The sequence below is a fragment of the Ambystoma mexicanum genome, chromosome 5p, assembly GCF_040938575.1.
Source record: "Ambystoma mexicanum isolate Mex_15411 chromosome 5p, UKY_AmexF1_1, whole genome shotgun sequence".
NCBI classification, from domain to species: Eukaryota; Metazoa; Chordata; class Amphibia; order Caudata; family Ambystomatidae; genus Ambystoma; species Ambystoma mexicanum.
The window spans coordinates 789819662-789837082 of NC_090930.1; the positions used below are offsets into that span (position 1 = coordinate 789819662).

A 17421-nucleotide genomic window follows, 5' to 3' on the forward strand; every position below is an offset into this window, starting at 1 on the left:
GAGTGATTAATCAGGTTGGCCATATCACGTGAAAACGAGAAGCTAGAGGATACGGAAAGCAATCGATGTGTTAAAACGTAATTTAAGGCAACAGAAAAAACTCTAGAAAAAAGTCAGATTTGCCATTTGTTGCCTTTTCAAACATGCGTTACTTTCAAAACCACATGCTTTACCTACAAAACACTGTCGTGACTGGCTCTACCAATACATTATACGATTAGAGTGTAAGAAATTCATAACATCAGGAAATGGACCTTCTCTACAAAAGCTTCAACACTCTGGTACAGGATGCTGACTGACAGCAAGCAGACAAGCTTCTTCCTTCTTGTACTTTGGGAAGGAACTAAAGAACATAACCCCGGCCAATGATGAAAGGACTCACTGTTTTCCCTTCCATCTTATCCACCCCTTTCTATTATGCAACTTCCCTTTTTAGTTTTGGCCATTAGGTGGTGCTAAAGGGCCATCTGTAAGCCAAAGTTCTTCAATGTGATACATTCACAATGCAAACACCAGATGTATAGTGACCTGCCCAGGTTAGAAATACTCTGATTAATTGTGTTTTGTTAATTCATGCTTGTCTTAATTAAAATGGAGGGGGCAGATACTTAATTTTGACACATTTACCGGTACTGTCTTTAAAAGAAAGCCCGCAAAGGTTACTAGACAGATTTCTATTTTTCCATTAGGTGAAGAATCGTGAAGAATATTTGAATACAATTCAGGCTAAGGAGCAGGACTGCCTCGCTTTGGAAGAACTAGAACTGCAGAAAAAAGCCATTGAGTCCCAGAGCGAGAATCGACTTCAGGAACTGCAGCAGGAAACCGAAACATTAAAAACTGTGAGTGAATTGTAAAGCCTCCATGTTCCATGTATATAACCGTTAATGGCCAAATTTACCAGGCTATTTCCAGGATCAACTTTAGAAATGTATTAATCATCTGATGTAGGCTGTATTCTTCAGGAGTTGGTCATGAGCAGACTTGGACATTTCCAAAGCAAGTTCGAGTTTGTAATGTGTATGTATTTTTTTACCCTATTACCTCATTATTTTTTTCTTGGTACTATTTTGTGTAGGGCGTGTGCAGGATGCATTCGCTTTAGGGACCTTTTTTTGCAAAACAACAGATGTCAGATTAACATCTTCGCCAGTAAAACAGCTTTTGACTTTATGGTTTTGCAGGTTTCTTCAGCTCTGTTCAACATTTTCAGCGGAAGAACTGGTGCATTTTAATCACGTTGTAATATTTCTAGTCGTTTTATTCAAGACCCATGTTTCGATTTATATACGTTGCTTGCTGAAGGGATAGTTTAATGTTCGACGCTGTCTGAATGCATCCTGGTGCCTCATTCATTTTGAACACACATGTAATTTATGCATGGTGCGACTTATACATTGCTTCACATAGGTGCGACGTGTACATTGCTTTACATGTTTGGAGTGAGCAGATGACTTGAACGTTACAATGTTGTTTAAGGGTCAACGCAATCCTTTCAAGATATGGGGAATGTAATTGAAATGCTACATGCAGTAGATGTTACATGCAGCAGATTAAGTGTTCTGGGTAACTGAGCTCTCAGTAGATTCTTTAAGCAGGAGTGGGAAGAATCACGTTAATTTATTCTAGGCCAGACACCAGTACAACAAGTAATCAAGCAAACCAGTGGGTAAGGGCAGCAATGATGGCTTCCTCGGAATTTGTGCAAATAGCGGAACAAACATTCCTTATCTTGTTGATAGCATGTCTTCTGGAAAAGGTGTTGGGGACACATAGTCAGGAAAGGGAGGGCATGGTTCAGCAGGGCCTGTGAATCCGAATTTGTAGCCTCATTAAGGCATCTTGGCCATTTCGATTTCATCCCTTTCTTTATATGCGTTCTGCATACCCTCACTTGTGCAAACCTCTACACTTCTTTTATGGTTTGATCTGGATATCCTTTGAATTCACAGAGTAACATCTAATAATTCTGGCCAGCACTGACATACACTGTGAACAAGATCCACATTGGTTTAGGCCCTGTGATATGCCGATGGGATGTTGGTGTTTCCAGTAAATCAGCCAACCATTTCCCTTGTTAAGTGTGACGTTTATTTATTCTATTTATTGGATATTTGTATGGCACCTACAAACAAGTCATTCCAGGCGGCACAAGAGAAAAAAGAGGGGAGGGGGGAGCGTAGGGAAAAACTAACAGTAACGGTCCTGCTAGGCCTTGTGACATACTTACCGTGCAAGTGCAGAGACAGAAAAAGAGCAAGGGAGGGAGGAAATGTGGGGCAGGGCAGGGAACGGGGACAGGGGGGCAGATGAGAGTGTGAAGTGCATCAGTGGGGCCAAGGGGGCTGAGCAAGTGCTGGGGTGAGCCACAAATGGCAAGTACGGGGGAGGTGGAAAAGGGAAATGTGCGAGGGAGGGGTGGATCAGACAGATTCAGATTAGTCCGGGAAGGGTACACGAGGGCAAGTGCTGGTATGGATGCTGGGGTTATTTATTTGTATTGATTCATTATGAAACTTTAAAAAACATAAAGAATATATAGGACATATAAGATATATAAAAACATAAACTGTAAAACATGTATAAACGTCTAGACATCTAAATCATCCAAAACATCTAAGACATAGCATAACCTAAAATATTTGGCAAATAGCATTTCATTATCTCATATTACATGAAAACCTTGACCCTTATCTTTAAGCATGTCGCAACTATAGCTAATGGTCTCTGAGGTGAATTGTCTACAATTGATAAACATCCTCCTAAGAACAGCTAAAAATAACTAACTAGAAATTCATATAAGTTCCAGATTGAAATTTTTTAAATCAGTTATAAAACCTTTACGATCAATGATTAATTTAAAATTAATTTCTTTTAATTTCATATTATTTCTTCAAGTACTTTCCAGTAGTTTTAATTAAATAGCCCCTACAGGACAATAACACAGAATTTTTCCTCAGTTGTGTGTACTCATGATGTTTATGTTCTTTGATACATCACTCCAGATCTTAAATAGTGCTATGTGAACCGTTTGGAGGTTAGAATTTAAACAGAAATTCCAAAAGTCATAATTATTTATGGCATCATAGTTACTTAACCGACTCAGGTTAGTCATATAGAGTGTTCCCATCTTTGGACAACATGCCAAGACGTGTCTTGGGGGTTTCAATATTCAGCTGACAATTGCAGATTTGGTATATTCTTTGTTCAATGGGGATATTACTATGACTTCCTTGTATTGCGAGCACTGGGAGTTGGTTTGCTCTCAATTGTATTATGAATTTACGAGCAGCAGGACATGGGCATTTCAAAAGGTACTGTTGAGTTTTGAGATATATTGATGGCTGATGGCTGATATATACTTGAAACTATGCAGTGTTTGGAGATGAGCATAGTTAATCCAGTCCTGCTGTTCAAGCTTATGTTTAAAAATAGCCTTCAATACTCCAAATCTTGTACCACGTGTATAATCAGGGCTCCAGCTCATGTCTTTAAAAGATTCGTCATTTAGTTTGACAAAGTTATTAAAGGGTTTCAGGTCATCGTTCTTACCCATAAAATGTAACAGCGGGCATTGGGGAAAGCAGTGATTTTTAATGTAGAGGGAACCTCTACGTATTAAAACCTGACTTTTCAATTAAACCAATCCCAATTCAAGGCGGAGGTAAGCCATTGTGGTGGATGGGGACAAATGCAACAGTTTTCTCCAGAAGGTACCCTCAACTACATTAAGCCATGTGAGATCTTTCATAGCTAGGGCCTGGAGACCATATATTGCAGGTGTAAAACTTTGCTTATGTTGTTTGAGGATGCTTTCAATCAAATATCCTGCAGACTGACTTGCAAATTTACTAATCAAGCAAGTCAGCTATCTTACCTTCCTTTTCTTAGTCTCTACAATTGATTTACAGTTTCTATCAGCAATCAGTCCGATTCCTAGATAGGGGTAACTATCAACATACTCAACTCTATGGGAGTCAATTTGAAAATGTACTCTTGCGGGCCTGCTACCTGCTACTATCATGATTTTGGTCTTATTCATGTTAATCACCAGTTCATTTTCATATGCAAACGCAATGAGGACCTCGAATTTATTTTCAGCTCCTTTTATTGTGCGTCTAATAGAACAAGGTCATCTGCATAAAGTAGGCTCGCAATGTGTCTAGAGCCGAGTTTGATGAAACATCCCTCGACAACCAGCAATTTTGCAGGAAGATCAGCTAAATATAGGTTGAACAGAAGTGCAGCCAGGATACAACCTTGTCCTAACCCCTCTGTTCACACCTGTAAGGGATGTCACTGTCCCAGTGTTATCGAGTCGCCCTTGTACACTGTTACCAGAATACAGATGTATAATGATAGAAAATAGGTTTTCAGCCCTGGGCCTGTAGCTTCTTCCATAGAGTGACTCAGTTGACAGTCGAATGCAGCACTGAAATCCACCCAAATTACGTAGAGTGTTGGTTTTCGCTTTTGTGCGGCTTCACACATTAATGCATCCAGTAACCTGATATTGTGTGTGGTCGCAGAACCACATTGGAAACCAGTTTGGGTGTTGTGTAATATGTTGTTTTCTTCAACCCAGGTCTGGAGTGATTTCAACACAAAGGTGGTGAACAATTTATCTGTGACATCTAGCAAGGATAGAAGTTGGTAATTTGCAGGATATAATCTATCCCCTTTTTTGTGTATTGGTAAGAGAATAGCTGACTTCAACGAGGGAGGGATGACTGTTTCAGAACATATCTTGCAAAAAAGTATGTACAACACTTTTTCTCATGCCTCAGCATCAGATTTAAGGACAGCATTAGACAGCCCATTTGGTCCGGGTGCTCGAGAGCTCTTTGGATTTACTATCGCCTTATGGATTTCGCTAATACAAGGGACTGGTACCCAACTCCCATCATAGTCATTTTCAAAGACTAATTCTTCTTTGGCCACAAAATTCAACAAAACATGTTCCTTCCACCTATACTCTGGAATTGGGCTCACCATTGTACATCGGGAGTCACCTTTGGCTCTGGCTAGCATTTTCCAAATAGATCTAATGTTTCCACTACAAAGTAACGAGAACGTGGATTGCCACTGTCCATTAAGGACAGAGTATATTTGCCTTCTTAGCCAGTTCTTAAACTCATTTTGTATACATTTAACTTTTATTCCACACAATCATTTACACTCCAATTACGTCCATGCACACCTAATTTGGCGCCACATTTATCGCTTTGCATCGCGTATTTCGATATCAAAGGCATGTTTGTTTGCGCTCACTAATTACAAATTTTTGGCAGCCGTATCATGTGCATGTGTTTCCAATCGACCCATAATATATTCTACATTGCATCTAGACCTATAATCAGCTTCATCTAAGACAAGAGCAATAATATATATGGTGGCCTTACTAAGATTTTTAGCTGACCAGCATATTCTGTGACCTCTGTTTACTTTGACATCGGTATGGGCCTCCAGTTTTTGATATTCGGTATGCATGTTTAGGGCCAGTATCAAGATATTATGGTCGCTAAAATCACTCTCTGTGAACAGTAGTTGCTACCAAAGAAGTAATCAAGGGTTGAGGAACAGGTACCAGCAGACCATGTACACTTGCCGGGACAATCTCCAGAAGTGCGTCTGTTGTACATCAATAACCCCACTCACTCAGGGTGTCAATCTACATCTTACCTTTTTTATTACCTCTAGACTTTTCCCATAACACTTTTTGCCCTAACAGTTCATAATTAGGGCCGGGAACATGGTCTCTGCATGCTGCGTTTAAGCTCACCACCTATTAGAGCAAATTCATGGCTTTGAGTGGTCATCCATGTTGAACAAATCATGTTGATTGCCTCTAATATCTCATCTGGGCTGTCCACTTCAGGAGAGATGGATACATTGATGAGCAACATCGGGATCATTCAGCTTTCAACTTTCATTAGAATTTCTATAGCAAGAATGTTGTCACATTGACTAGTGGGACAGTGTGTTTCATGCCAATAATCAAGCCGCCAACCGGATGACCGCAAGCACCTTGCATTGTGTAGTGTTGAACCAATGTATAGCCTTCTAATTGGATCTTTGAACAAAGCCATGTTTCTTGCATAAATAATACATCAGATTTGTATAATAAGGGCAGTGATCTTTTTGGGTCTAATAAATGGGAAAACCCCCTCGTATTCCAAGTTCATTTTTACTTGACCAATTGGCAGACTAGAAACTTTCTAAACCAATCCCAACCTGTGGCATCATCAAGAACATCCTTGTTGGCAGTATCTACTATCCTAACTGCTGCCTCAGCTCCTAACAAGACAGTCGCCGCTGAAGGGGGGGGGGCTTAATTACTGGGGGTATAGGAACATGGGAGGGGCAATCAATGACAAATCCCACGTTCTGAATGGATGAATGATGGTTGCGGATTAACAAGGTCACTTCAGCAGATGAACAGTGCAGACAGACGTAATTACCACCATTAACCTTCACGGGTTCAACAAAGCTAAAATCTGCAGAGGACAATACACATAATGCAGGTATTCTACTGCACACATTAAGGAGATCGGACCTGTTTGTACGGCCATCAGTGAATGTCGTCGGACCCCTACTCAATGTGAATGTTTTTGTTTCCCTCATAACGGGCAGCATGGTGGGCATTTTGGTGATTGGGATTGTACTGGATTAGCTTGACACATATTTCCAGAGGCCAAAAGGGCATGCTCTGCCAATAAGAATGTCAATTCACCATGTTCGGCAATAGGTTGAGGCACCAGTATTGCAGCTTCATTGGTCCCACAAGGAGATCATCAATCAACAACCAACTGGTCAGTGTGCCAGGAGCACCCCGACCTTTTGGCCATTTCTTTTTAGGATTCATTAGATGCTGCACTACCGGTCCCTTTTCGGGCAAAATGGAAGTTGAATTAAGAGAGGTAGCGGGTTGTTTTTTGATTAGAAACAGTTAATCTCTTCTTAGCAGCTTGTTTATGTAATCCAGCACGTTTTGCAAGACGTCTCTCTTTGCGAGGTCTATACATAGATAAATCTGTTGCATCCACTTCGCCTGTCTCTAAGACCATACAAGTAGATCTTAATTCGCGATCAGCACTTTCAGAAACAAGGTCAATAAGCGACGCCGGAGCATCATGGATCAGATTTTTTGAGTCATGCGTTTCATGTTGTGATCTTAAATTTTGTTCCTTGAGCATTGCTCCATGAGAGTTTTCACTTCCCCTAGTATGACACTGCATAGATTTTTTTTTTTTTAAATGTGTCTTTTATTAGTTTTTGAAATAAAAGTTTGACAATCATGTACAGGCATTTGCAACCGAACGGTCAGGTACAAAAAAAAGGATATCACATCGATAGTAATACAGTGTGTAAAATGTTTAGGATCTGATGCACATCGCATCAACTTTGAATAGGTTCATCAAACCCAACTACCCCTACCCTCCTCCCTCACCCCCTTGCACATAGTACCGCCTGAAGGGCTGGAAGAGACCAGTATCTATCTCCGAACCAATATTAACTACCTGACATCAGGTACATAGACATATTAGAACTTGCAAGTTTAACATAGCAGCAAGATTCAGCCGTCAACTAAAATGGCTCCAAACATAGAAACGCTTTGCACACATTTGTTATGTCACATATTTAGCCCGAAATTCCAACCATGCATTCTCAACTGAAGTGCGATCTCCATGCAGGAAAGCCGTAAGGTTGTCCATTCTATATATATTCAAGGCCACACTCAGCCATTCGGTTTTATTAGGGAGCCTTGCTCTCTTCCACACCATGGTGAGGCACGCTCGAGCGGCCAGCAGTAAACCCAGAATCATTTTGGGCGCCTTTTTAATTGTCTTCCATTTCAACCAAGCCGAACAAGATCAGAAGTGGGTGCATCTCTCTGTCATCATCATCCAGCTCCTTGATCCAGCTGAGGACCTCCGTCCAGTAAGCTTGGACCGCCTCACATCCCCACCACATATGCCAGTAATCGGCCCTCTTTCCACAGCCCCTCCAGCAATGTGGGCTTATTCCTTGATACATTTTGACCAGCCGGACCGGGTCATATTGCCACCTGTACAACAACTTGACGGCATGCAATTTATATTGGCAGGATATGGAAGATCTCGCTGTCCTTCTACAAATTTGGAGCCATAGCTTTTGCGGAATCTGCCTTCCCATGTCTGATTCCCACCTGTTCCTCAATGTGTGTGATGGCATAATATCAACCTCAATCAGCGCAGAGTACACTGCGCTTATCAAGCCCTTTGAACTCGTACACGTGTTGAGAATGCTTTCGAACGGGGTGAGATCCCTTTGTAATTGTTCTTTCCATATCGCCCTTGTCATCACCCCCTTAAGTCTGAGATATAGGAAGACCGAGAGCGGCCCTATGTCGAGTGCCTCCTGTAAATCCTGAATTGTAATAAAGGCACCATCTCTCCAGAGTTGACCAGCCCTCTCTAATCCCGCATCGTACCATGTCTCGAAGCTCCCTGGGTCTGGGATAGCATCCTGGATCCCCGGTGACCATAGGTGTCCAAGGGGAGATGGCCAGGTTGTAACTCCCACCATTTTCTTACCTGGTGTCCAGATTGCCCATATTGTTCCAATAATAGGGTGGTTTTTAACACTATTTCGCAATTGGGGCCCCGGAACCCATAGACATTCGCCTAAAATGAATGGTCGGAGATGATGGTTGTCTAGGGCTATCCACTGTGGCTCTGACTTTTGCCTGACGTGCGGGACAAGGACACGTAGTTGGGCTGCCCTGTAGTATGCTTCTATATCCGGGAAGACCACTCCCGCGTTGTCCTTCCGGAGCTGTAGCAAGGATCTGGGGACTCTCAGGCTTCTGGCCCTGCCACAGGAAGGCTAAGAGGGATTTTCTCATGCTAGTAAAGTATTCTTGGGGCATTTTAATGGGGAGCATTTGAAACAGGTAAAGTATTTTAGGGAGAATCACCATTTTTATTGCATTTAATCAGCCCAGCCAGGAGATGGTAAGTCTGGACCACCTTTGGATTTCCTTTTGAAGGGAGAGCGATAGTGGGGGAAAGTTAGCCTCATAAAGGGAGTCAAGGTCTCGGGTCACATTAATACCCAGATATCGAAGCGTGGTGAGGCCGACCTTTACTCCTAAGGGAGCGAATCGGTCTGCCTCAGAGTCTCCACTTTTGTCAAGTGGAAGGAGGATCGACTTTTCGGTGTTGATTTTAAGGCCAGACAGTTCCCCATATTCTTCGATAATGCTGATTGCGGCCAGGACAGAACTTAGGGGATCAGTTAGGTGCAGTAGTATATCATCCGCATAGAGGCCTAGTTTGTATTCGCAGTCTCCTACCATAATGCCTTTTACTCTAGCATCCTGCCTCAATCTCTGTGCCAACGGTTCAAGAGAGAGCACGAATAGTATTGCTGACAGTGGACAACCCTGCCTCGTTCCCCTTTCCAAAGGGAACCATCGCGAATAGCCCCCGTTTACTGTCACTGACGTTGAGGGAGATGTGTACAGGGCCGTAATGGCACGGCGTAACTTCGGCCCCAAACCATTCCAGACTAGCACCCTTTCTAAGAAGCCCCAGGCCACCCTGTCGAAGGCCTTCTCGGCATCTAGTGACAGAAGAGATGGGTCCCCTCCCATTCCTTGCGCCTCATAAATAAGATGTAAAGTTTTCCTCATGGTGTCTGCACCTTGTCTCCGGATGACAAAGCCAACCTGGTCGGAGTGAATTAACCGTGGTAAGTATGTTTCGAGTCGGGCTGCAATGACTCTCGCGTATATTTTAGCATCTATATTCAGAAGAGAGATGGGGCGGTAGGAACTACAACGCGTGGGATCTCCCCCTTCTTTTGGGATGACAGCAAGAAGAGCTTGTGAAAAGGACGGGGGTGCCTGGCCTGTTTCGAAAATGTGATTGAATAAGGATGCAAGGAAGGGGGCGATGAGTGTAGAGAAAGCCTTGTAGAATCCGGGTGTGAAACCATCATCTCCCGGGGCCTTCCCAGTCTTTAGACGTTTTATGGCCTCTGTGACTCCTTCTTCAGTGACTGGCGTGTCTAAGGATTCGGCTTCTGTAGATGTGGGTGTGGGGATCTGAACTTCTCTAAGGTAAGTGTCAATGTTTCATAGGGGGGGGTCGCATGTGTACAAATCCTCATAAAAGTAGGCGAATGCCTCCTGTATCCCCTCAGGAGACGTGATGATCGTATCTATGAGGGTGCCATCGTCCCTTTCAATACGATCTACCCATCTCTCAGCTTTCTGCGCCCGAAGACGAGCCACTAGAAGGGCATCTGCTTTATCGCCCTTTTCATAGTATTTTTGTTTTAAATATTGTAGGGTTCGGGCTGTCTTACCGACGATGAATAGTCAGAGCTCTTCCCTGAGCCGTCTGGCTTCAGCCATGTGTTTAGGTCTATCACACGGGAAAGATTGTACTAATTTCTGGGCTATGTGGAGCTTTTCCCTAATGTTTTTTTCTATCAGAGCACGCTCTCTCTTTTTTTGGGCCCCTTCCCTAATGAGTACCCCCCTTCAGGTGGCCTTAGCAGCTTACCATACATTTACCTTCCCGACCTCTCCGGTATCATTGGTAAGAAAAAATTGCTCAATCTTAGTTTCAAGGGATTCTTTGAAGACCGAGTCAGTCCATAGGGAATCGTTGCACCTCCATTTGGAGTTTCGAGGGGCCAAGTCATCCAAGCACAAATCGATCACAACCATGTCATGGTCTGACCACGCTGTGGGATGAATATTCGCCGCATGAAGTATCCGCAGAAGGCCATCGCTATGGAAGATATAATCAATACGCGTAAGCGTGTCGTGGGGGAGGGAGTGGAAGGTGAAGCATCTATCTGCTGGGTGCAAGTGACGCCAACTGTCAGTAAGACCATATGGGTCAAGGGTAAGTTTAATTTCGGCTTCATCCTGAGAGGTGGGTGGGTTATGTGCATCTGCCCTGGTTTGTCTATCCATCGAACTGTCCATCCAGGTGTTAAAATCTCCCCCAAGAGCTATGTGTCCCTGTGCCATGGTAAAGACCTTCTCCGCAGTCTTATGAAGGAACCTACTCTGCCCCTGATTAGGTGCATAGAGTGTAGCCAGGGTGAAAATTGTGCCGCGAATGTTCCCCACCACCACGAGAGCCCTTTCCTCGTTATCCGTCCACGTGTCAAGAGTCACCATCCGGAGACTTTTGCGAATAAGAATCCCCACTCCCCCTTTTTTTGTGATATTGGAGCACCAGAAGGAAAGGCCCACCTCACGAGATGGAATAAGTTTCTCCTCCCCTCTACGGTATCGTGTTTCTTGGAGAAATAGAATGTCTATATTCGACCGCCTAAATTCTCTGGCCACCATGGAGCGTTTCGTGGGGGAGTTCAGTCCCTTTACATTCAGTGTGCATATGCGTAGCGTATTGTTAGTGGATGCAAATGTGGGAGACATCACAAGGTTTATGTGAATCTATCAATGGCTGAATCGTCTGCTTCATGGCCCTTAACATGATTGATAGGACGGGGCGTGATCGGTCTTTCTCAAATTGGGATCCAACATGTCCTAAGGAGGTCAACGAGTGACCCGCCCAGTACGCCTTCAGTTCCTTCAGAAACTTGCTTCTTATTCTTCCGCCCCCCAGGTCTGCCTTCCAGTATACTACGTGTCGGCCCATCCCACCCATACACCCCACCACACCCCTTCTCCCCCCTCCATGCAGTCGGCGTCTGGTCCTTCCAGGTTAACATCACCCAGTCGGCCTCGGACCACCAATGGGAACCGCAAAACAAGCGGTCCTATCAAAGTACAAACCAATATAACAGTGAGCCCCCAACTTTGCACTCATAACATTCATCAAAACCAACTTGTAAATACGACTTCCCGTCTCGATCTTAGGCATCTGTCCAGTGTCTGCTGTACCTCATAAATCTATCAGGTGACCCAGCCACTCTAGCTCCGGTACAGTGCCTGCGTGACTGGGGTTGGACATTAAGACAGGTGTTCGACCCTTATGCCGGGCATATCAGTGGCGCACGCCGGGAATCAGATCGAGATCAAGTGATCTAAGTTACTCCACCAGTTGTCAGGCGACGTTCATGCTCCCGGCCCCCACCATGTTATCACCTCAGTGTTTCTATTGCGATATGCGGCGTGGTGTGAGAATCCAGGCCTCAGATTAATGTTCCATATCCTGGGAGTTGTTCATCCTCCGGAATTTCCTGGATCCTTGAATTCTTCTCCACCGTGGGCCTTTGGTGCGTCACTCACCCTCCTCCCTTTTCGACTCCGCAAGGGAGGAACCCTCCCCCTGGGGACCCAATAGGTCCGCTATACAGTCAGTAATGTCCTTCTCCGAGCTGAGTTTCATCGCTGAGCCTTCCCATTCAAAGGTGAGGGAGAACGGGTAACCCCATCTGTATCTAACGCCTTTGTCCTTTAGCATCTTTGTGATCGGGGAACACTTCTTCCTCAGTGCCAGCATGAGTGATGATAAATCCTGATAGAGTGAAATATTGGAGTCTTCGAGTGAAAGTTGTGGGGTATTCCTGGCCTTCTCCAGGATTCTTGCTCTGTCAGCATAATTGTGAAATCGAGCCAGTACCGATCTCAGGCCTCCCGGTCTACCCCCAGCTCTGTGAATATGGTCAATTCTGGGTTCATCCACCGAATCATCCTTGAAGAGGAGCTTTAGAATCCTGTGTACGGTCTGCTTTAGATCGAATTCAGTTTCACCTTCTCTCTCGGGAACACCAAAGACCCTTATGTAAGGACTAGTAATACTAGGTGATTTTAACCTATGGAAAAATGATGACAGATAAAAAAGCACTACAGTTGGAGAATATGATGAAAACCCATCATATTGTCTACTGTAATACCGAGCCGACCCATATCAAGGGACATACTCTGGACTGGATAGGAGAAGGAAATGTCCACATTGGGCCTATCTCCACTACTCCATGCATCTGGTCCGATCATTATCTCTTGACGTGTTGCTTGGAGCTCCCTGTTAAACAAGTAAGAGTGCATACCACTGCACATATAGTTAAATTGCGTAACTTTAAGAACATTACCTCTGACATTTTAATGACTTTCGTGGGCTCGCTCATGGATAAAACCAAAGAACAGGATAATCCTGAGAGGATCACAGAAGCCTATAATGAGGTCATGTTGGAGATGTTGGATAAGCACGCTCCCCTAAAAGACAAAACAATCAAAGATTTGCCTAATCGCCACAAGTGGTTCACTCCTATATTAGCTGACCTCAAAGCTAACAAAAGACAGGCAGAACACACCTGGCATAAAGATAAATCCAATGAGAATTTGCTAGCATGGAGCTCATTGAAAAGAAATATAAGACATTGATCATAGAGACTAAGAAATCTTATGATGATCAGATAAACCAGGCTGGAGATAAGACTAAGGAACTTTTCCATCTCTTCAGAACCTGGGAGAAACCCCTGGTCTGTAACTCTGATATCAAACTTACTACTGATGATTACAACAGAGTTCAGAAGGCTTTCTCAGATAAACTGGTGAAAGCCCAAAAGAAAATGAAGCAGGAAATATGGACTCCTCCTCCACTTGATCCCCCCCCCCCCTCTATACCTGCTGCCTCAGGCACCTTCAATTTCACTGAACCTAACCTAGTTGAAATTTTGGAACTACTAAAAAATATGCACCCCACCAATTGTCCAGGAGAAATTTTTCCATCCAAATACATACTGGAACAGCGAGAATTGTTCGCCCCATTCCTCTGCCGGTTTGTTGGCTCATCCTTCCGCACTTGTTCTATTCCTCAATCTATAAAAAGTGTGTCAGTCACTCCACTACTGAAAAAACCTGGCATGGATCAGTTGGATGCAGCCAACCTAAGACCAATTACAAATACTTTGTTCTTCCTAAAACTAATTGATAAGGTAGCTACCACCCAGCTCCAATCATACGTACTCAATACCGGCAAGCTACATGTGAAGCAATCAGGCTTCAGGAGCTTTCATGGAACTGAATCTGCACTCTTAGACTTGCAAACATACATGCTTGGCAAACTGGAGAACAGGAAGTTGGGGCTGCTGATGTTATTAGATCTCTTGGCAGCTTTCGACTTGCTGGATCATAAAATCTTACTTAAAAGGATGGCCACTGTTGGAGGCTTATCCAGCAATGCCATCTTTTGGCTCAGATCATTCTTTGAGGGCCGCCAATCTTGTGTTTACTGGGGTGATTGTGTCTCCGAGCCACAAACAATAACATGTGGAGTCCCCCAGGGGGCATGCCTTTCACCTTTGTTGTTTAATATTTATATACTACCACTATGTGTTAACCTGGAAACCATGGGGATCTTCTTCTGCAATTATGCAGATGATTTCCAGCTGGTTTTGGACATAACGGGGAGCCATGAAGTTGACCAACAAACTCTGACTGCAACATATCATGTTATTAAACAATGGATGTCAGTGAACTGGCTCTGTTTGAATGCCGCTAAAACTGAGCTGATGCTTTTTGGACCTCAACATGCTCGATCCAAATTGAATCAAAAATATAATTGTTTTTCCATTGAAGGCAATCTAATCAAAACTGCGCAGAAAGTCAAGACTCTGGGCACCTATATGGAGGATAGCCTTGACAGCGAGGCACATGTCACAGCCATCTCCTCTAATACCAACTACCATTTTAAGGTATTGAGACAAGTTGCCCCGCTAATATCAGTGGAAAACCGCATAAAACTCGTAAGAGCAGTAATTCTGCCACGTGTTGACTATTGCAATGCACTGCTGGGAGGAGCCAGCAAAGCAAACATTCAACAGTTGCAGAAAATTCAAAATGCAGCGGTCCGAATTATTTTCCAGATTAAAAGTTCCGAACCTACTAGCGCTGCCAGAAGAAAGCTGCATTGGCTCCCGGTGGCAGCCCGTATTCAATTTAAATTGCTTATCACGTGCCACAAATGCCTTTTCGGAAATGCCCCTTCCTATTTGAAGTAGAGGATCAATTTTTACCTTCCGAACAGATGTCTGTGATCTACGGAGGGCTGTTTGTTGGTACTGCCACAAACTAAAAGATCTCAGGGACTGGGACGGGCCATTCATATTCGGGGTGCACAAGCCTGGAATGCGCTTCCAATCAAGATACGTAAAACGGAGGACCATCTTCTTTTCCGCAAACAGATAAAGACTTTTCTGTTTAATTAGGATTTTCCTTTAGCTTTCTCCACCACTGTTGTCTTTCGGTGCCTGGATGCCCATATGCTTTGGCGCCTTATAAATCTGAATAACGTAACATGTTGTTGCGGCGCTCCCTGTTTTCAAGATCATCAACCTTGAGGCGTATTTCCTCCTCTTTATGTTCTATCACGGCGATGCGGTGATCCATTTGTGCCTCCAATGTGCTCAGAGAGGTTTGATTATGCTCAACCTGTTCCAGCCTGTCATCCATTTTGTCCATTCTCTGTGTAATTTTGTCTATTTTGCTGCCAATGTCCGCTTTCATGCCTCTCATCTCGGTGAGTAGGTCAGCGACGTCCGCCTTGGTCGCAGCTGCATCAGACCCTGCCGTCGACATCGTGGACTCAGTGGAAGATCTTGAAGGTTCGATGGCTGGTGTGAACCTGTATTTTGCCAGTTTACCCTTAGGGTCCATGGAGGGTGGGTCTCAGATGGATTTAAGAGGGCTATGCCGCCGGGATGGTCATTCGAGGGTAATACGCTTGTGCGTGCAAGCTGTTATCCCGCAGTGGCCAAGGGAGGCATTGAGGCAAAGAGCTTTTGAAAAATTCACCACCGACGAGGAGCGTTCCTCATAAGATCAGGCACCACTTGAATCCTTCCTGTACCTTGTTTCGTTTTTTTCCGGTGGGGGTTCGCCCGTGGCGTAGCGTAACAGAAAACTCTGGGGATGTGTCTCCAAGAAGAGGGGCAGCAAGGCACAGGCAGGGTACGGCCCCCCTGGATTTGCCACGTGCGCTAAGACCACTCCAGGTGGAAAGCCGAGATCGTGATCCCAAGTCCAGTGAGCTTGGGAGCGTGTATGTAGTCAGAGAAGGGCACACGCCCTGTCAAGCAGGGGCCCAACCCTCAATCTTCCGTCGCCTGAGGGGGTTCTGCTAGCGCTCCTTATTGCAAGGCGACCGTAGCTTGTTCACCCGAATATTCAGGCAGGAACCTCCAAAACCCCTCCCCAGTTGTGAGTGGCCTGTGCGCCTTGCCGATTTTTCCTTCTCAGGGGGGGGGTGCAAGACGGCCCCTCAATATCGGATCACTTATGTTCAGGGCTACTCGAGGAGGCACACGCCCCAGGTATGGGTGCCCAACCCTCAGTCTTGGTGACCTTCCGATATGCCGGTGGGTTTGGCGCAAGATCTGTTAGTGTGGCAGGGTTGAGGCACTCACTAGGCGGTGCCCCAAGTATGCTGATCCGAATGCGTGGTATCCGGCAAGTGCAGTTTCGAAGTGCTCGCTGTCACTAGGTGTTGCAGAACGTGGGGTCCATATGTCGAGGTGTTCCCTCCTGCCTGTCCGTATGCTTTCCTTTAGATTAATTGTGTTTTCCTTTTCTTCCTTTGCTTCTCCTCCTTCCCCCCTGACTGTACGGTAGTAGTGGGTGCGCACTTCAGGGGCCCCCACGAGGGGGGGGTATCCTTGCGTTTGGGTGCCTGGAGACTCCTATTTCCCGTTCTGAATGGCACTGGACCCTGGTTCCGTGTCGGGGGTGGGGGGGCAGCTCGCTTAACCCGCGTGCTACGCGGCCTCTCAGCAGGGGCAGGGAGAGGGAGAAGAGGAAGTTCTGTTACATTGGCGGACCGGCAGCAGGCGGCAGAGGCGCGTGCCGCAGCGGAGTACTTCAGACAGGGGGTGAGGGGCGGCCGCCTACCTTATCTCGTCGGGTGGGGCCCCTCCGGGTCCCGCGCGGGGACAGGGCTCAGCTCGCAACGCCCGACCCACACCGACGGGCCGAGCGAGGTTCCCTCAGCCGTGTAGGGGCTGTCGCGCAGATCAGCTCTCCCCTCAAGCGTGTGTTCAGGCGCGGGGGTGCGCTTTCCGTTTGTTGCTGCACACGTCGTGGCCAGGGCCTCAGAACGTCTATCTCGTTTTCTTGGCGAAGACTCTTCCGATTTTCTTCGGGTTTTTCCCCAAATGGGGGGGGTGACCTTCGGACATGTCCTGCTCCGTAATCAGCTCTGGGGGGGGTCGTAAAAGTGGGGGCTCAGAGCCACTTTTGGGACCTCAGGTGCAGAGCTCAAACGAAGAGCAGGCTCATTCGTGCGCCCCCTGGTGGCCGAACAGACACTGCATAGTTTTAACGGAATTTTGACTGCAAATTGTAGAACACCTTTGGTCGTGTCAACATTATTACTTGAGGTGGAATCATTGGCGTTGTTGTGCCTTATTGTAGGATTTTCATTGGCCTCAGTAGATCCGCTATTAGTGCTTAGA

The 17421-nt window shown here is 45.3% G+C and overlaps 1 protein-coding gene across 3 annotated transcripts in view; it reads left to right on the top strand.

Moving 5' to 3' along the window:
- Positions 1-17421, top strand: part of GOLGA4 (golgin A4) — a 2156782-nt gene that overhangs the window by 1407634 nt on the left and 731727 nt on the right. For all 3 annotated transcript variants that reach the window (XM_069613207.1, XM_069613208.1, XM_069613209.1), the window contains one exon: positions 690-842. In XM_069613207.1, coding sequence (XP_069469308.1) covers positions 690-842 — 153 coding nt within the window. The remainder of the gene's footprint in view (positions 1-689; positions 843-17421) is intronic.